Source organism: Rhipicephalus microplus, chromosome 4 (assembly GCF_043290135.1).
Source record: "Rhipicephalus microplus isolate Deutch F79 chromosome 4, USDA_Rmic, whole genome shotgun sequence".
In the NCBI taxonomy this organism is placed as follows: domain Eukaryota; kingdom Metazoa; phylum Arthropoda; class Arachnida; order Ixodida; family Ixodidae; genus Rhipicephalus; species Rhipicephalus microplus.
In genome coordinates this window covers 1,594,108-1,615,772 of record NC_134703.1, presented here as the reverse complement: position 1 = coordinate 1,615,772, position 21,665 = coordinate 1,594,108, and the positions used below count along the sequence as shown (strand labels likewise).

The 21,665-nt window shown below is 43.5% G+C and overlaps 1 protein-coding gene across 1 annotated transcript in view; it reads right to left on the bottom strand.

The window, feature by feature from the left end:
- Positions 1 to 20,859, bottom strand: part of LOC142814067 (kin of IRRE-like protein 2) — a 176,908-nt gene extending 156,049 nt beyond the window's left edge. The window contains exon 1 of the mRNA XM_075892005.1: positions 20,748 to 20,859. Coding sequence (XP_075748120.1) covers positions 20,748 to 20,859 — 112 coding nt within the window. The remainder of the gene's footprint in view (positions 1 to 20,747) is intronic.
- Between the last annotated feature and the right edge of the window lie 806 nt (positions 20,860 to 21,665).

Below are 21,665 nucleotides of genomic sequence, written 5' to 3'. Positions count from 1 at the left end.
GCTCTGTATATGCATAATTAACTAAGGGGTCCCACTACAGTTTCTTACTTTGGGAGCCTTGCCTGTATATTTTTCATGTTGTAACATCTTGTTTTCAAAGCAATAAACTGAAACTGAAACTGAAAAACTCAAACTGAAGCGTAGGAACGTAAATCGATGAATCGGTGTAGGCACGGCCGGCATCACAAATGCGAACGCAGCTACGGGGGTAACTACTACGTGCAGAAAGATGTGTCCCTATTTAGAAAATGAAAAGTCAGCTAGGTTGTGTGGCTGAGGCAGGTAACAAGCATCCTCACTCTACTTTCATCAGTAGATCACATACCTTAAAAGCCCTAATTAGCACCTGCATTTTATTCTCAACTTCCAGTTTATTAGTATTATAAACATTCCACGAACTTCAAAGTTTCCTTCGCGAGAAAGACATTTATTTTGTATGGCCATTCTAATTACAATGCGCACTTACTACTTATCTCTCCTAAACTATTCCCCCAGCTTCCAGTCTTTTCTCCTCCACTCATAAACGCAGACTGCGCAACCACCTCAAGACAGTTTTATTTGCATAATTTAGTTTTTAAGTTTCGAACTATCATACTATACTTGCCTCTGTGGTGTTACTGTGTTTAGAAGTGTCATTATGCTGGTTGTGAGGCTCATTTTTCCTCTTGTTTCTGTAACGTATATGACTTTGAGCACTAAGGCTATCTTAATTACTAAAATGACCAAGAATCGTATTCATCAAGGCATTCATTGGGATAATTGGGGTAGATTGCACTGGAGGTGCAATATTGAAGTGGCAGCAGAGCTGCTGGGCACCTAGGTAGACCCAGCTGTTTATGTTTTGCTAAGGCTTACTAGTATTCTCTTTCTTCTTCTCGTTCTTTGTCCCACGCTTTCTTCTCTCTGTTTTTGCGTATGTTTTTAATGCCTATATTTGTCCTTTTTTTTTCTCTTTTAAGGGTGATGCAGCCTAGGGCTGTGGCTTGTCTGTACACTTCCCTAAAGTCTGTTGTCATGGGGATATGTGAGGATGCGAGACTAAAAATAGTATAACAACGCACTCACATGAATCGTAATTTACCGAACAATATAAAACACCTACGAACACAAACTATTTATACTGGTCAGCGCCTTCAACGTATATATTATAGACCTTAGGACCTAGCTTCGCCGTCGGCTTCTTATGAGATTTTATGTCACTCAATTTATTATAATTATATCGGCGATGCTCGGATAACGCACGGTTACTCATCCATACCCAGAGCTTTGCTCACTCGTCATGATTCGTAACTCACTTTGTGGAAAAGCGTGAGTTTTCTTCGATTCTCACTCATTCTCTCTTTTTTTTCTTTCTGCCTTTAGTTCGTTCTAGTTCTCTCATTTTCTTCTATATTACTTTTTAATCTCCACCTCCTCCTTCTCTTCTTCCCGACCCTCGTTTTCATAAACTACCACCTTGCCATACCATGCTAACCTCACAAGGAGTATGCTATGATCCGCTATAGTACCTGCATAGCCAAGGTTATGACACTCCCCTTTTGATCGTGGGTACAAGTGTTCGAATCTCGCTTCACAAGTAAATTTCCCCATAGAGTTTTCCTGTCTGTCTATTTTTTTATTTCTCTGTCACCCTCCGCAACTGTCTTCCACCTCAGAGTTTAGCAACCACAGCGCTAAAGCAATCGGTGCACGTGTTTTGGACACGAAGAAGACAATGAAGTGGATGGATGAAAAACTTTTATTGGGGTCCTGAAGGATTCCACCCCCGTTTTATAGGGGTAGAATCGCGGGCCGCTCCCACGTTGGGACGGGGAGGCCCAGCCTCACCGCCGCATCGTGGGCCTTCTGGACAGCCTTGAGTTGTTGTATGAGAACCGGACTCGTGAGCATTAAATGAAAGGAGTTCTCAGAAAATTCTTCATTTTTTCTTTGTAAAGAGGGGCACCTCCAGAGCATGTGGTTAAAATCACTGCGATTCTGGCAGTCTGGACAAAGTTCTGAAATATCGGAGTAATTTCGCTCACAATGAAGAATAGGACAAAAAAAGCGCATGCTTGTTCGAGATGGCAATTTTCTTTTCGCAACAAACAGATCACGGTGGGGTAAAAAAAGCTTCATTATTAAGAAAAAAAAGACGGCAAAAAGTATTCATGACAAAATAATGAAGAGATTTGCACGCGAGGTAACAACTAAAGTGGTAAGGGTTAGAACTGTTTTTTTTAGTTATTCTACGTAAACAGCACAGTGTGTAATTGGTAATTGGTGATTCTTTGAGGCAAAAATACAAAACTTAGGCGCACTACCAGCTCACACTTTTTCGACAGTTTGGCCACAATAAACGTTACGAAGCAAAACACAGAGTGCCGTTAAGTGCAAATAAAAAGAAGCCCTTTGTCGACAGCTTGTACAAATACTGAAGGGCCTTCTGAAGTGTCATGCTTAGACCGGCCGCAACATAACTGCGCTAGATAAGCACCCTAGGAGCATAGTGTCTTAAGCAAACACTGACGCCGTTATGCGGGCGATGGCAAATATGAGCCGAACGGAGCGTTGTGAAAACAAACTAGTTTTTAAGTACCAGGCCGAACGCCTGTTCAAGTGCGATAAGATGCTTTGTATAGCATAGCGTTCGCGAACAATGAGGCTTGATGATTATAAAATTTGCTGAAGGAAATACTGACGCAGAAAATGAAACAATGAATCATGTATTGATTCGGGCCAGAAATCATCTTTCCAAGCTTGAAAACTTTGAACCGCACTAGTGCATGTTAATTTTTTAATTAGCAGTAATTAGATTAAGACGTACAGGAAAAAGCAAAATGAAGGAATCTTATCGTGTTTAAGGCTCAACAATGCCAATCTGCTGCTTTTTTTTCTTCTTGAAAACTCCGCTGTCTTGGTCCTCTCGCTTTTGTCTGTTATACTGCCGTTGTTGTTGTTGTTGTTGTTGTTGTTATTGTTATTGTTGTTGTTGTTGTTGTTGTTGTTGTTTTTGTTGTTTTTGTTTTTGTTTTTGTTGTTGTTGTTGTTGTTGTTGTTGTTGTTGTTGTTGTTGTTGTTGTTGTTGTTGTTGTTGTTGTTGTTGTTGTTGTTGTTGTTGTTGTTGTTGTTGTTGTTGTTGTTGTTGTTGTTGTTGTTGTTGTTGTTGTTGTTGTTGTTGTTGTTGTTGTTGTTGTTGTTGTTGTACGGTAGAGGACGAGGTATTTAATGAGCCGTTATTCGCAAAAACGCCTTACGCTAGAATTCTATGCAGGAGAACACTTAGCGCCAAGTTTGACAGAGGACATATCAGTAGCGGAGTGGTCTAGCTTATTTTATTGAGCGGTTATGAAAGGAAGTCTTCGTGCAATCCACATCAGAATGTCACTCATGTTTCTAATGCAACTGCAGTACACTCGCTTGGGTGACCAATTGACGCATGACCTGCTTCTGCAGATTCCTGGCATTACAGTTCTAGCAAGGATGCGCAAAGCTGCGAACCCCGTCTAGAAGTGTACATTGGTCACCTTATTGCACTGACCTTTCGTTTAAAAGCAGACAGATCGGTAAACAACCAGCCTATTTATCTTGATTGTTTTTCCTAGTTTTAACTGAGAAAAACTGCCTTTTCCGTATACTAAAACGTGAACTCAAGCGCAAGTCGGAAACAGACAACTGTAGCACGTGTTCGCTTTTCACAATCGTGTCTTATATCGGCATCACACAGTGAACCACCAATCACGGTCAGACCCGATCGAGATAAATTAGATTCACAACAATAACTGGCTCGTTCGCTCAGCTTTCGTAAAGAAGCCAATCACAATCAACATATTTAATCCCGATCCGTGTGATAACGATCAAAAGTCAACGTGGGACACCGATATTATTCAGAGAACAAACGTGACTACTTACGGCGAGGACATATCAACCAAACGACTATGAACAATAAGTGAAGCGTTTAAATAAAGGAAGAGACTATGCGTGTCTAGTTTGGAATCAGTTTCACTCTGTAGCACAATGTGTTCCGAAAATGCTAGAGCACACAATACAAAACTGACACCCAAACGGTACTGTTCAAAGCTGCTAAACAATCATCATTGAGGCAGTGCTTACAACGGAAGAACCTCGGCGTTTCCAGTTAAGAGATGTTTGCCTTCGCTACAGTGAAACACCCAGTTACGACTGCTGGTTACATGACAATTCATTCCACACGGCACTTCTCCTCCTCATACACAACATCGTCATAACGGCGTGCATTTGATACATATGCACGCACAAAATTTCATGCCTTAAGAGCAAGTCTACGAAGCAACAAAAAAAAAGAATATGACATCACCGCAAAGTTGTGTTTTCCGACCTAAAATATTACATTACCAGTACGCAATTGCATAAAAATTTCAAATGTCAATAAAATTGAAGAAAAAAATTATTATTTTGGTTCCCGTATTCCTGACAACCAAATGCAATATATTCGGCATGCACGGACACGCACAGTCATGAAAGCTAACGCTCCTGCGCCAGTTATTTATGTAGCGCATAGCCTATATTAGATGAGAGCACTTGTCGCGGGCATCGCGTGCACAATTTCGAGAGCAGTGCCTGAAATCAACAGTTCTGGATGTTCCGTGCCGCATAGCACAAGCATTCATAACAAGAGTAGAATCCACGCAAGTGTCTAGCAAACAGTAAAAAGCAAAAGAAGACAACCGTTCTTTCAAACGCGTTTCTCTTATTTTGCGCTTCCTCATCGTAAATGCGCATGATCACACGAAAATACTTTCCTGTTCAAAACAACAGCTCAATATCACATGGATTACTTTTCAAGCAAATATCTGTATATTCATCGCAAGCACTTCTCCCATACTTCATCATTCTCACTTATTTATACCTATCAACTCTCGTCTTTATGTTTGAGAGTGGTACGTATACCAGCGGAAAAAACGGATCTGCTGGCATTTCTGTTCCGGGCATTTCTGGTATGCCAACAAATTGGCTCTAGTTGTTCCTTTTTCATACTAGCGACTCAGAAATGTCTCTATGAACAGATGATCGAAATGGTACAGAAAAAAACACATGGTTGCGCTTTCCACGAATGGCCGACTCGAGCAACGTTTCATTCAAAACGTGGCAGACTGAAGGACGGCACCGAACGCTCATTCACGTGACCGTTTCCGGGAAACAACACGAATAGCGCATGCAAGAGAATGTAGGCATCAAACTTACCGCCGCTGTTCCTAGCAAGATAAACGAGAGAGCTGTCTATAGGAGGCGTGCGCGATGAGAGAGGTTCGTGGCTGATTCGCTATACACGGTTTGTCTGCGTGTGAGTTTTGGACGGCACAAGATTGATAAAACATCAAAAGTGAGAAAAACGTCTTTCATAAAAAGCCCACTCACAACTTCAGCAGCATTATGCGACCACTGTCGTACATGTAGCTTTAACGCTGTTCAAAATAATTAGAATATGAAGCAGTGGAGGGAAGGACTACAGGAGAGAAGTAGCGCAGCTTTCCATTGAATGTAAATCGAGGTACTTTTACTGTATTTCGGCAATTTATATCCATGTCTTTCTTTTTTAGGTAGCACGACTGTTATGCAAGGCACCAGCCTTTATTGGTGAAACAGGGTGATTTCTTCCTTAGTTAGAACGTAGCCTTTCGTGCTTGCGTATTCCCCATCGGCAAGCTCAATAGCATAAAGCCGAAATTGTCTAACGCTTTCGGTGCCATTGTCCATCCACCGATCACCGATTGTGGTCAATATGTTTTGTGTACTAAATTCATATTATTATTATTATTATTATTATTATTATTATTATTATTATATTATTATTATATTATTATTATTATTATTATTATTATTATTATTATTATTATTATTATTATTATTATTATTATTATTATTATTATTATTATTATTATTATTATTATTATTTTGTTGTTGTTATTGTTATTATTATTAATATTGTTGTTGTTGTTGTTGTTGTTATCTGGCGCTTAACGTCCCAAAACCACCATATTTGGGCACCGTAGCAGAAAGCTCAAGAAATTCTAACCATCCGGTATTCTTTAATGTGCACTGACATCCCACAGTACAACGAACTCAGCTGGCTAGACGGTGAACTATTCTGATAAAGCAATCCTGATACCGTAACTGAAGAACTGAATGGTGTGTATGTAGACTGCGTCGCGAAAGTGTTAATGCCTATCTTGAAGGCAACCAGATATTACGAGTGCGTGTTCCAGCATAAAAGAATGTCTCCGTCTGCACATACATGCTCACCTTCTCTCGTTACTCCACCTTCTGTGTGCGTGTTTTTTTTTTCGCACTGCCATTTGACGAGTACGACAGTTAAATGGGTGCCGTCTGTGGTTATCCTCCCTCTGACCTATTTTCTTTCGGACCATCAACCATATACGGCCTGACCTGCTTCTATAATGTGGGCCTTCACCGAAAGACTTTGCAGTGCCAAGTGTGACCGAGATGCGAGTCGGTATGCGACGCTTATACGGCACAGTACACGCTATTAGTTTTTCTACATGACTCACTACTGTGAGCTGAATACAACATAAAGTATGGGATAAAAGTCTGTGTAGCACACGCACAACGTCAAAAGCGGCGGTTATGAAAATCCGTGCGTGAGGTATCTCCCAATAGTTCTCAGAAATTCTGCTAGTCCTCTCCGCCGTGCCCTTCAGGACATCGACATAAACAGAAAGAGCGGCGGCACCGCTTCAAAAGCAGACATGAACGACACTTCTCGTCGGAATGTTATGCGGCCGATGCCCGCGCGCGCCGAGCTTGAGTCGCGGTTGCTAGCGTAAATAAACAGGACCGCAGACCAGTGCGAAATGGCTCCATTATGCATCATTCTCACAGCTCCCGCAGCCAGTCGGGCTGGGTGGCATGCACGTGTGGTCCGCTAAGTAGGCTGCGCTGTATCCAGCAGCCGTCATTCTTCGATCTGTCTCGTTCCTTGCAAACTAGTGCGGAAGAAAAGCTTGCCCGCTCGATATTGGTGGGGGTCAAATATAGCAGCCCATAGGCGCCGCTCTTGACGAGGGACATGGGCAATATGACGAGCACTTAAGCGGTATAATGAGCGCTGAACGTAAACACACCTCTCTCCATAAACCTCAAAGGACCGCTGGAATGCGTAGGCGACTAAGGTTTTCGAGAAACTCCTTTGCCAGTCGGGAGCCACTCTTTTTTTCGAACACCGATATAAACGTACGTTACGCATCTCTTGGGCTAAATGGCCACCACAGAGTGAAATAAATGACGAGGCAACCAAATCATTCTTTTTCTTCTTTTTTTTTCAATGAACAGGAAAAAAAGTGACGTCTAAGAAATTTGCGTCTTCGTAAGAATAACAGCTTTGCGAAGAGAAACTGTGTTTTCTGAGTTTTAGGAACAAATTATGAGACACGCTGTTTTCTTGCTGGAACTCAAGATTCTGTTTATTATGCTCAATTTAATTCAATTCTCAAATTCACAGCCCATTCGTCGTGTCTGCGTGTTGTTTGGCAACGGTGTTTTTTTTATTTCGACGTAAGCACACTAATTATTCCTCTATTAGTTTTCTAACATAAATTCTGTGCAAGACTACAAACAAATGTATGTGTAACCCTGACACCCGTTGACGAGCCAAAGAGTACCTGGCAAGGCAGGAAAGAAAATAGGAGGAAAAGAACAGCAGGGAGGTTAACCAGCCTACAGGTAGCCGGTTTGCTGCCCTGCGCATGGGAGGGGGACGGGGGAGATGAAAGGTAGAGAGGAGAGAGGGAAGAGTATCAGTGCGCTATCATGCTCTTTTAGCTCGTAACTGAAAGCAATGAAGACAAAAAAATACCCAGCGTCTCTATCTACATGCTGGCGTCAGTTCATTTTACTGCGTTAGTATTTTGGAGAAAGAAACCGCCTTGAACATTGTCCGCGGCATATATTCGAGCCTCCTATGGTGCTAACGACCATCACTTCTTGGAACAAAAAGTTATCTTCGGTTATGCAAGTCCTTGGCGAAGCGTTGCAGCATTCTGAATGAAGATAAATGCAGACACAATTTATCATACCCGATGTTGATCAGGGCCCTTGCTGACTACTTTATCAGGCCAACTGGACGTGCGAGTGATTTATGTCCCACACCAGCGAATTTTCATCACCGGTATAACCAACGTGGTCATAAAGGCCATTTCGCATTCATTTGGGTATATTTCGCCACGCAGCAACTGGTTCAAAATAGTACAACGCTATGTAAATTATTAGGTGTTAACGATGCCTTCAGCCACTTTTCATCACTCTGCTGTCACATTGCCACATGAACGTTGCGAAGTTGCAAAAAAAAAGCTAACTACAAACCAAAAGGTGAAACAATTCCTTAAATCGGAGACTGCGCCCACTTTTGTACTAAAAAAAATGGCAGCATATCCACGGGGTGAATGATGGAGAGTGGGGCGAAGCATCCGTCCGTCCATTCGTTCTTGCTTCCGTCCGTTGATGCGTCCGTCTGTGTGACCGTCCATGCATCCATCCGCCCATCTGTGCGTACATCTGTTTGTGCGTCCGCACGTCCATCCGTGCGTCCGTCCCTACATTCGTTCATGCATCCGCCCCTGCGTCCGTCCATGTGTCCATCCGTCCATGCAGCCATCCGTACGTTCGTCCGTGCATCTGCCTGTCTGTCCGATCGTCCATCTATTCAACACTCCAAGTACCACCATCACACATCTTTTCATCATATATTCCGTATATAGAAGCACCGCCATCCAGCGGACATTCCAAGGACTAATGAAGGGGTGGCACACGCACACTTTCTTAAGGCTTGTGCTTCGTGTCTACTTCCCACCTTTAACCACCTCTAGTTCATGGTATATACTAGTTCACTGTATTCATGGCACTGCGGCTCAACGCTCACTAAACGTTTCTAAAACCAAGGAGGTTACGCTCAGCGAGTATAACGTAGCAACCCTTTCTTGTCAGATGGCGCTCGATGTACATGCCAATGGCTGCTAATGGGGAATGAGAGACGGGAGAATGCGACTTTTAGTTAACACGCACGCTGCGAATTTTTTTTACTGTTCAACAACGCCCAGGAGAAATCTCCCACCGGCACCACCTTGCAGGTCAAAGCGTAAGACATGTTACGCACTACCACGAGGGACGAACGGGTGCCGCTTCAAGGAGCTTCGCCCCTTAAGAGAGAAATGAGTGTGCGTGAAGCCGGCGTTCGCCGGTAAACTGTTGTCAAGGCAATTACCTGACGGCAATTTTCTATAGGCCTTCGGGACGGCTTTAACTCTCCCATAGTAGAGTACTTAGTACTCTAAATCGTTAACCACTTTTTCTAAACGCACTGACCATCTGATCCTGACGGGACTCGAGCATGAGGCACGAGACGCGAGGCACGAGCGTGCGCTGTGGGGTTGCCAACGCCAACGCCGAGGCTGGATTTGCGAGTAGGTGCGACTATAAAATGCTCCGCATTCAAAACACCTGTGTGATGCTTACAGCCGTAAAGAGTAGTTATGAGGCAACACACCTCAATGCATTCAGAGAGACTAAAGCTACCTTGAAGAGAGCCCGTCTACTACTGAAAATTTCGAGAGCACTACAATTCCTCTTAAAAAAAAAACTACCGGCATCTTGAAGGAATCAGACAAAAGCTTAGAATCGTAGAAGCGTAATAATTCCTAACGCTGAACTTCTGCACGTTTCTCGTGTTTTTTTTTTTTAACGCACCGATTCAAGTTCTAACGAGCCTTACATTATGCGTAGTTACTTGCTCAAAATTAGTCCCTACCCTCCTCCCCCCTAATTGATTGCAGCACGAAATATCCACTTCTGTGTTTACAAAATGCATTGCGAACCTACAGACATGAGTGCCATGACACTGGTACCGCGAGGCCAGCATCCACTTTGTCTCCGGTCTTATTACACGAATTACAGCACCAGGCCGCGTGCCTTAGACCGTTTCAGACCATGGCACCTTTTTCCTGTTTCTGGTGTCTAAAGATATGGGAAAAAATATTCAGCAGTATGACTGTTTTCAATGCCCTCGCGTTCATCAATACTTTTAATGCAGTGGTTTAGCACACTAATGGCGTTATCTATGGTCACGTGTCCATTAAGATAGGTATAGGCCGGTATACCAGACACGCGCTACATATTGCTTACAACTATATTTTCAAGCTGCTAAGTATTTACCCCAGTTTTCATTTTTGCTTCTATTTATTTTTTATATTTGGTACATAGAATGGCTATATACAGGGAAGAAACATTTGCTTGTAGCTTAAATTAGCTCACTTAAAAAACACAGCAGGCTTTGGTATACAACTTAACCAACAGAAATGTATATTTATTGATTGATATGTGGGCTTTAACGTCCCAAAACTACCATATGATTATGAGAGACGCCGTAGTGGAGGGCTCCAGAAATTTCGGCCACCTGGGGTTCTTAAACGTGTGCCCAAATATGAGCACACGGGCCTACAACACTTCCGCCTCCATCGAAAATGCAGCCGCTGCAGCTGGGATTCGATCCAGCGATTTGCGGGTCAGCAGCCGAGTACCTTAGCTACTATACCACCGCGGCGGGGCAGACAAATGTATATTAGCATGGTGCGTTTTGCTAATACATTAATAGCAGTACTGAAATTCGTACAGTCGAAGAGCATTGAGTCAGAAAACAATGAGTACAGAAAAAAAAAGAGTTGCTGAGGTTTTTTGCCCCTTTTGTTTCTTGACGAGGTTGGTACAATAAATATATCTTCCCCGGAGCCTCGTAGGAATTTAATTGTCTACGAAGCTGGGCTTCGCGCTCATAAGAACAAAACAATTACTCTCAACAAAAGCATTGACGCGACCTATCTGTAAGAAACGTCAGGACAACTTTCCCTTCCTAACACAATATTCAACATCTACTGATGGTCATTTCTCCTTCTTGGGGGTTGAAGTGTAGTGTAGTCAGAGAAGAAAGACTAGCCAGTGATGCAGGGTCCCTCCATTGTGTTACTCTCTTCCGTAGGCCTGCAGTGAAGACAACTGTCTAAGCGTGACGCAGTCAACGAGAAATCGAATAGAATTACGTCCACAAAAGAAATAACCACGGGTTTCTCTACGCTAGTACCCCGTAGACCTCGTTCCTATATAATGTCACCTCCATTCACTCTCTTCGAGCGTATCTCCATTATAGTTGTCGGGTGCATGCTTCATCGTAGCGTCCTCTTATCACAGTTTGCTTTCACACATCCTTCCGGCCCGATAATGGCACGTCCGCCATGGTTCGATGAAGGGTTATGTTCCCGACGCTGAGTATGACGTTATTTACTGCCCGACGGGGTTGGATAGCTTCGTTTCCGCACCGCTGCAAGCGTCTCTTGGAGTCTGACTCTGTTGCCGCGTCCCACCCATGAGACTCTCCGGGCTGCCTGCACGAGTCATCGCTTTGTTGTTCTGGACGGAAGCGAAGGGAGAGGGGGGGACCGAGAAGGACTCATTTCCTGTTGGATTCGGCGACGTTTCCGCATTTACTTGATCAACGCTCTTTTTCACCCAGTGAGAAGATAGAAGAGAGCCCTAAGTGACACCACGAGACGGATCCTAAGATTATGTATCAAACGTCGAGCATTCGACCGATGAATAGGCACGGCATTGCCACAATATTCTGTATAATATCGAGCGAGTCGCTTATTGCTTAGAGCAAGCATCGAGCGACCGTAGTTGCAAGCAAAGCAGAGTTTCAAGCAGTCTTCGCGCTTGCTACCCGTCTCAGAGACATCTCTTGATAGAGACGCGGGCGTAAGCTACCGACTTCTTGACGCAGTAGCACTCATGTTATGTAAATGAGCGACAACTCGTTTGTAAAGTGTATACAGCGATGAAGGCAACACACGTAAGTGGCACATATTCCGATCCAAGCGCAGATTTCTTTAGTCAGACTTTCTGGGCGTAACGCATAGGTGGTGTATTCACTATTGCGATATCGATAATCGCTGTCATGAGCTTACTTGCATCCAATTCTCATGCGCACGCAGTCTTTTCTTTTGTGAATTATTCACATGCGAGAAAAAAAAAAACAGAGTTCTTTGCACGTCTTTTTTGAGCTCCAACGGTACGTAATAGCTGTTTGTCGTTTTCTTTTATTATTATTTATTACTATTCTACTCTGCGGAGGAGCCTTTGACTTCTTTCCAGTTGAGATCGCTTTTTAAGTCAGACCTCTGAGGAAATCAGTAACTTCAAAATTTCCCTCGAATGCTTCAAACTTATCGGCGTCCTTCTGCGAGAGAACGTGTGGATTAATGTGCGACTCCGCAAAAATATACTGATCGGAAGTATGTGTCATAGAAAATATGTGTTAGACATCAAACATTCCATGACCTCATCTCACAACCTAAATAAAAATAGGAGCCGCACTCAATGAGCATTCATTTCTTGTCTTGCGTCATGATATTCACCGAAGCTGACTTCACCGAAAGAGGAAGTGGCTCGCATTCCCACAACACGGGAAAATGTCTATCGGTCGTCTTCCAAGACATTGAGCCAAGCTAAAAAAAAAGAGACAAACCAAAATAACGAAAAAAAGATGCAACAATAAAATACAAAAGAATGCAGGGAACGGTGACTGCCAAGTGAGGCGTCCGAGTGGGTCACGCTAATGGAAGTTCCTGCCACAGATGTTACTGCGCCGAGGACACAGATTGTGGACTGCGCTTGTTCCTCTTCTCCGTAAGATGAGTCGTCACGTCAAGCTCCGGCCAGATAGAGCACAGGACTGATGCCAGGCGAGAGACAGGAAAGGAGATCGGGAGCCATATGGATAGCCTCCCGGTAAAACCAGAGGACCCACTATACGTTGCCATCTATGATCTATATCTGAAAGCATGTGACGTGCAATTCGGAAGGAGCGCCTGTCACGTTCGTATTGTTACCGCTGCTGTCATGACATTAATTGAGTTTACAGACCATACCGGATATGCCTCATAAACCAAATGCATTGTAGCGCATGCTATGGTATAATTGAAAAAAAAAAATTCGTTAGAGACCGTGATTTACGGCAGCTCCTCCTGCCGTATATTGTTTTTACTACATCTTTATCCACCACGTCATGTTTTCAATAAAAATTGGTTATATACTACTTATCTCCAAGGCACTGTATAATGCTGTATGTTAGCTATTGATGCTTGGCATTACCATATAGCATTTCTTTTTTAATTTTTTTTTACTTGTACAGTTTGAAAAGGGCAGGTAAAGTGAACGAAGATATCTTCTTGGCTCCGTGTTCCTTCGTTCAGCGTCCACTCAGACTACGTAGTATGAGTGACAGAAAAAAGCCTGTCGACTCAGGTGTCGATTTTTAATACCATAACTCAGTGCGAATGTGACATATATCAACCTAAATTTGTTCTGTAACATAATTCGGACCTTCAGAGCTTTTAATCTGTATTTGCCTATTATACCCGAGCGCATTTAGTATCTCAGATTAAGCTTGTCTTGGGTAAAATTAAACAAAATATGAAAACAGTGAGTATTTATTTTTATTTCAGTCATTACATTAGACATCATTGCAGAAACTTTAATTTGGATACAAGGTATGTGCAACATGAATATTACCTTCTTTCCACTATTGGAAACACTATTTAGAAATAAAGAAATGCTCCAGATGTCTTATTTCGCCCATACCTGCAGGACAAAACGAAACGCTGCGTGGGGCAAAACGAGACAATGTAAAAAAATATTTCTCTTGTTATTGCAGTGACTTAAAATTCACTTCTTGGGCCCTCACGTAGGTTCAAAGAGCCCGTCCTTGCACTCTACGCACTGAATCTAGACAGAATCCGGTGCTGTGCGCTTCGAAGCCCTTTGCAGATGAAACACCACCAGTCTTTCTTTGTGATAAAGTTGTGTTTTGTTGAACGATTGCACCTCATTGAAGTATTCAACAATTGGACGCTATAGATGTGTTTTGACGTATTTTATTCACCTCTTCTTGTTGTTTGATGCATAACTGCTCAGAAGTTTGATGGCTTCTAACTTCGCATGTCGGAATTTGTGAAGCATTGAATTCGAAACTGTGCTAGATTGAGATTTTTAAGCGCTAGTTTTTTTTTTTACTAAGGCTGTTGGAGAAACTCATTAAATTTCAATCCCAAGACGTGTTTGTGAACGACATAGATATTCCGCCTTTTTTTTCATGCACCTTTTGATGGCATTTATGAGAACACGGAAAAACATTGATGTAGCGCGAATGGAGGTTGTGATGTCCTGAACAGCTATTAGTGATTTTTCATTTCGTTTTGCTCCCAGGAAGCACCGTATGATACTCTCTTGTACGTCCAAACCTTCTTTAACAAATAAATATAACATATAATCAGTGAAAATAAATTTCTCAGTTAATAAGACAATTTTTCAAGCGATTCCATGCCTTTTTTGTCGCGTTTTGCGCCTCTCACATGCCCGAATGGAAAACGAATTCCCCTTTGAACCACGGCACCAAATGAACTAAACGTTTTGAGACATGTAGATAGAAGTATAAGGTTGTCGTACTGACGCTACAGTAGCTCACTTTGTCGTACTGACGTTACAGTAGCTTCCTGCACAGATTAGAAAAGTTGGCCGAGCAGAATTTCAAGTCTTTTTGGCGGGTCGCGAGAACACTCACGTCAGCTGCGCAATTTTTCCCGCTTGAAGGCTTTGAGCAACCACTAACTTTTGCACCAGAAACTTTTGACAACTACCGGCACTTATTACTTTAAAATAAACTAAAGAAAAGTAGCTCCTGTATTCGCGATAGAGGTCTATAAAGTCAAAATATCGAGTTTCACCCCGCATCTCATTTTGCCCCACCCTACCACTACTGTGAAGTACAATAACTATGAAGCTTCTCGGCTGAAAAATAAACATTAGTATTGAGCGGCAAATGTCACATAGGCACCGCTCACCCCTCTAAATGATTTCACCAATGATGCTACCAGGTACTCACTACAGAAGCCGCGATGCACAGTCACGGGTCTTTCTCGAATACGTTTAAGTTCTGCGTGCACACTGCACCATCATTGAATCTGCATTTGCTATAGAGATCGTTACAATATGATGTGATATTTGCTATAGAGATCGTCATAATGTGATGTGATCTTTCTACGGCGCATCTAAGGCTGTCCCAATAGCATAAGAGGACGTGACAACCAAAACTTCAATTTTCTTTCCTTTGCTACACAACATATAGACGCAAATATTAACGTAAATACACTATGCAAAATTTTATATGTTGAAGCTCACGCTAACATGAACTATATGGTGTCACTCTTTGTGTCGTCGTTCATGCATTTTCGTCATCGCCTGCCTTCAATTTTCACGCACAAGAAAATACAACCGGTGATATAAGGTTTATATGAGCATTCCTGAAACCATAGCCCAGCCAACGTTACTTTTAGTAAACGTGAAATAACGTACAAACATAGACTCAGCCTCGATCGAAGCCTGCTTAGATAAAAAAAAATATCGAGCATTATAGAGCGTGCAGCGAGAAATGACGCTGTTGAAAGCCCACAAACACGTTAAGTAAATCTTGTCCCGTGTTTACATTCATTTACGGCCCCTTACTCACACAGACTATACGAGCTTTATAGACGAGCACATAAACCAGGACTCAAGGCGATTACTCAACTTCCGCAAACACTGGCACTTTCGTTGAAGCCTTTCCTTGATGGCTCAACTCGTGTAGAGAGGCTGCGTTTGATGCCGAAGCATTACGGCAAAGCAGGCGTCCACTTCTTACAGTACGCTTCCGCGAGGCGAAAACAGAATCAACACTTTCTCCCCCGCAAGCTGGTGACCGTTCACCTCGACTCGTTCGCCCCCACAGGCAACCACGATGGTGGTATCAGAACAATAACGACCCTGCTTGACCTCCGCTTCCCGACATCTTGCCGATCCCTGCGCCTGGTTTGCCTCATGCGAACGATGATGTGCGAGCGTCGGCGACCAGACGCCACGAAATGTTGTTCCTGCGCATACACGGTCGCACAGAAGCGAGCCCCTCTGCTCTTTTATGGCGTGTCATTTAGGAACGAGTCCCTCACTCGAGCAACAGCCATTTCAGGGACGCCATGAGATGATTCAGGCGCGAGTATACGCAGAAAGGCGCTTGTCGGGCGTCAAAAAAGAGAGGGGAATCGTCGATAAAGAGACGGACGACGACGTGTACGGCGAAACCGTGGGGATATCAAAGTCGGCCTTCTTTATTTACCTTTGCATTCATAACGTTTTGATGGTCTCACGGTGTTTCGCCAAATAAGAGAAATATAAGGAAGACAAAAAGTCTGTATACTTATGCAAGCATGTATGTTTTGTATGAAGGTGAATAAACTGAAGCTGATTCTTTAAGTAAGAAGCCGGAGCGGATCGAATCTAAACAAAGTTCTCGCAATATTTTAGCGGCTATTTGAGCCTGGAATGGATTGCATCAGTGATCTAATGCATGACAAGAGACAAAAATAACTCACTTTCCTTTGGTTAGTGTTTTTTCCTGCAGCTAGGAAGAAGAGAAAAAAGAACAGTTGATAAAAGTAATTCAGTTTTTAATAAAAAAAAAGTGACGCACTTCATTTAATCTGAATTTTTTGTTCTACATTTATGCCAGAAAACTGCTACGTTTAGAGGATGTCATTTCCACTTGCCATTTTTCAAAATTTTCTACGGAGCTGCATTGTAGGTTACTGTTCAATTAGGTTTGCATGCTTGACCGTCAGTTAACACTACAAGATTCAGCTTACTCACAGAAAATAGCTTGCAACTCGTTAGCTACTTATTACTAGTAACTGTCATATTCAGCGGCATTGAGGAATAACTTCTACTATCATAGATCATTAGCTCATGCTAATAATCGTGAATCATAAGCAACACTCACGAAAAAAATCACCGCATATCCACGGAGTGAATGATGATGAGTGGGATGAAGCGCTGGAGGGTTTCGTCGCTAAACCGTGAACCATCCGCGAACATCGCCCACTACATAATCAAAGACGTGACAAACACTGTATATAACTATACAAGAAATTCAATACTCTTAAGTGGTAGCTATATGTCGATTCCGTTTCCCTTTCATTATAATGGTTTTATTGTCGGTGAAGTGGTGGATTGGTGGTGGGGCGTGATGGAATGTTTGCAAGGACGAAGTAGTAAGTATTTTGCTAAGGTGGAACTATAGGCAGCACCGTACAAAAAGTGGATGGACACGGTGGAACAATATATGGTTCTTTAACTCGCACCTGGATACAAGCACATGACCATCTTGCATTTCATATTGGCTACTTCGCAGCAGTATTTGCTTTACAGGCGGTGAAGTGGTGGATCGGTGATGGGGCATAGTGGGATGTTTGCAAGGACGACGTAGTGGGCAGTTGGCAAAGGTAGAACTATAGGCGGCCCCGCACAAACAGGGGATGGACCCAGTGGGACAATATATGGTTCTTTAACTCGCACCTGGATACAAGCACATGACCATCTTGCATTTCATATTGGCTACTTCGCAGCAGTATTTGCTTTATGGTCGGTGAAGTGGTGGATCGGTGATGGGGCATAGTGGGATGTTTGCAAGGACGAAGTAGTGGGCAGTTGGCAAAGGTAGAACTATAGGCGGCCCCGCACAAACAGGGGATGGACCCAGTGGGACAATATATGGTTCTTTAACTCGCACCTGGATACAAGCACATGACCATCTTGCATTTCATATTGGCTACTTCGCAGCAGTATTTGCTTTACAGGCGGTGAAGTGGTGGATCGGTGATGGGGCATAGTGGGATGTTTGCAAGGACGAAGTAGTGGGCAGTTGGCAAAGGTAGAACTATAGGCGGCCCCGCACAAACAGGGGATGGACCCAGTGGGACAATATATGGTTCTTTAACTCGCACCTGGATACAAGCACATGACCATCTTGCATTTCATATTGGCTACTTCGCAGCAGTATTTGCTTTATGGTCGGTGAAGTGGTGGATCGGTGATGGGGCATAGTGGGACGTTTGCAAAGACGAAGTAGTGGGCAGTTGGCAAAGGTTGAACTGTAGGCGGTCACGTACATACATACAAGGGATGGACAGACCCACGCCTTTAGGAGCATTGACCCTTAGAATTTTGAATGTGCGAAGCCACATTGTCATTTTACGGCTTCTGTGAATACTCATTACAAAGTACCTTTACCATTAAAATGATTGCTCCCAATTTTTGAAATATAGATCACAGTGACATACCCAGCTGTCCCTTAACACGCAATAAATAACACGCTGATATGTTCAGCCGTTATATGCGCCATTTTATCTATGTATCAACAAAACGCGCTTGACAAAAGGTATAAAAAAAATTAAACATGTTCGAGATAGCTTGCGTTTTCATTTATGAAGAAAACTAAGTGTACAACTGTTTACTTTTGTCACAAAGCTGAAAAGTGCAGTTTATACACCGAGGTACTCCGAAGGAACGGCTTCACGAAATTTACCTATCCTTACTTAGCAACAATGCATCTATTCTCGTACTTATCAGAACGGGGGGAAAAACGCCGCCTGCAGTTGTGTCCTTAATAGCACACCACATTTTCTATTAGCCCCACAACTCGTACAAAGTTCTTCCTCAGTCAAACTCTTTGTGTTAAAACACGCTCGCTATGTCGCCATACAAAACGAGCATTTAAGACAGAATTAGCTCTATCGCTAGTGTCTTTCTTTTTTTCGTCGAGGTATCAAGCTCCTTAATCAAGAAATAGTTCCGGGTTCTAAAAGAGGACTGGGAATGGGTGGTCCCTGAGGCGCAACAAACGAGGAAACGCGTGAACTAATTCACACGTGAATCACTTTTGTATTTATTCGTTTATTTCTTCTTTTTTGTGTCCTTAAATTCGGGAGGTAAACAAAGCCTCGGTACTAAGTGGAACAATTAGTCTTCGCGAAGTGGAGAGGTGGAGCTACATTCGTGTCCTCCGTTCGAATAATACAGCAGCTGTTCAGAGCGGTATGGAGTGCTGTACGTCCTATATCTCTGCCATGTATGACCGTTTAGTCAAATAAAAAAATAACGAGTATTTCACACAAAGGCGCCTATAATAATGAGCCGAGCTGAAGTCCTCGTCCGAAAGCGACCACCCATTCATTACCATTTCATGTTGTCAAAGCAAGGTCCACTAAACAAAAAAAAATATTTAAAAGAAAGCACACACACGAGTGTGCGCATCTGGCTTTAGAACGCTAGTACTACCAGACGATTCAGCTCATGCAGAAGGCACAATGCTTGAAGTGAGGTTCCTTTATAAGCATCACAAGATATAGGTTATGGTTACCAGTGACCAGCGAATACCAACTGGATCATAGGTGTCCGAACAAACACGGACTATGTCATTAAATAAGTAACTTCGAAGCATGCAGTCTGTCCATATTGCCAATGCGCCACCTCGCCGTACAATAACGGTTCACTCACAAGAACGTATTGAACACATGTCAACAGTACCACTGTATACGAAGCACAGCCTCGTAGGTGCAGCAATCTCTGTACGCGTTCGAATGGCTTCCATGAGTAAGGCCATAAGACCATAACCAACAGAAGCTCCAAAGCCAGAATCCGAGCTTGAGACAAGGAGATATAGTTGCACAGCGAAGCGTGTCCTGCCAAGTGTGTAATATTTGTGATCAGTGGTCGTACTTCTTCGAGCATCGGAGCGTGAACGCTAGTTCTGGTAGACAGCCACAGTAACGATAAAGAAAAAAATGACATGAAAAAAAAAGGTGCAACAAAGGCCGACCAGACCGGAGCGTCGGCAATTGAGTCGGGGCCTCCCGCTTGCGTACAGTGGGTACCTGCTTCAGCCTGCTATTCCCGCTATTACTCTACTGCACACGTCACCCGAGAAAACTGCCCAATACCACTTGCCTCCTACGCGCGGGGAATCAAGAGCAAGGTCTGCCGCTCTCTCTTCTATTGGCAGACGGCGGTGCCGGTAGGTTGTTATCAGACCCTATACAGCTTCGGGGTGTTCTGGTCGCCTATGTAGAGCGGCCGTGAGACGCTGTTTGTCGATGGGAACAGGAGGCCTGAGACTGGGGCGAAACAAGATGGACAAAATAAAAGAAAGAGGTCAGTAAGAGCTGGTCGTCGAGACCACTGGGGACGACCAACGGTGAGCGGTGGTACAAACCTCAGCGAGGCAGGAGATGAATGTGGACGACACAACGTCTACGGCGATTTCTTTTTACTTCGTCTTGGAAGATTGCGGAGAAGGTTAGCTGGATTCCCGAGGACAAGGTCAGTTTAAAAAGTTGCGACAAATAATAGAAGATAATTTCAGGGATGATGTGAGGTCCATGCGCAAAGCTTGTTCTTCAACTTCCCTAATAACATTTTTCTGTGCCTTCACAGTTACCTAGAGATGAAGGAAATACGACAGCTGGCGGTTTATGGCTACCAGCGCAGTGGATCTGTCCATGATGGCAGGCAAAGGGCGCGCGTTCATGAACGACGGGATTGGTCTCGCGAGCCCGCCCATTTGCAGTGGCCGCATTTATTTTTTTTTCTCTCCCTCGAAGAGCCCAATGCGAATCACCTAGTTATACAGCCCAGAAGCAACAGCAGTAAAGCGCGGAGATAACGAAGCAAAAAAAATGGCGTACACCTTCTCGTAGAACCAGTGCGTGCGCATTACCCTTGAGGACGAGACGTGGCGTTCGGCAGCAATCACTGCTGCGCTTTTCGGGCCGGTCCCATCGTGGCGTACCCGGCAAACAACATACCTCTGCGATGTTCAGACTGGTGAGAACGCTCAGCAGCGGCTTCGGAAACCGGGGTAACGGGGCGGCCTTCATTCGGTGGCCCCACCATCGCAACCCTGTGCTTCTCTGCCATCGTGAGTGACGTGTCTGGGTATGCTCTCTTTTACGCGCACTCGTTTTTGCGGCGTCGTAATTATAGATGTCTCTCTCCGAATCACACGGTTAGGAAACGTGACAGGCCCGTCTTTTATGATGGACAGTCGGTACATAGACGCGTCCGTTCGGAAATATGCACTTGCTTATGCATTAAGTTGCATACTCTATATTTGCCGTGCGTCAGAAAAAAAAAGAGATGATTACTTTCTTGTACTCTTTGATGCACTGCTTTTCCACGGGTTTGCAGAGACTAGTCAGCACCTAGACGGCAAGAAATCTGTTATTAAACAGCACACTGAAAGCCCGCGAGAATACAAGTCCAGCATTACATCGTGGAAACGTTGAGTTGTGGATTCGACGTGCCCCGGTAAACTCAAAGATTACAACCAGCAGTTTTATAGATTCCCCCAACACTCTCTTGGGCCCTCTCCGACCACTTCACGATGTCAAGGCTTAGTACTGTTACAGAAAGAGGAGGAACGAGTGATTTAACATTCCCTTCGGAAGGAAAATCTCTAGACAATAGTATGAAAATTTTAGAGACCAGCATGCTTAGTGTAGAAGATAACAGGTACTGTCAATAGGGAGCTGGCTGCACACTATCTTCGCATTATTTGTGATATCTTTCCACAACTGATACACCAAAATCACTGCGTGTACGATGACATGGCTTCCTTCTAGCTGACGATCCTGCTGTTGCTCCACTTGCTTTTTTTTTCATAGTGTCACTCTAACAAAAAAATAAATCTAAATAAATGGAATACATATATGAGCTAGTCGATT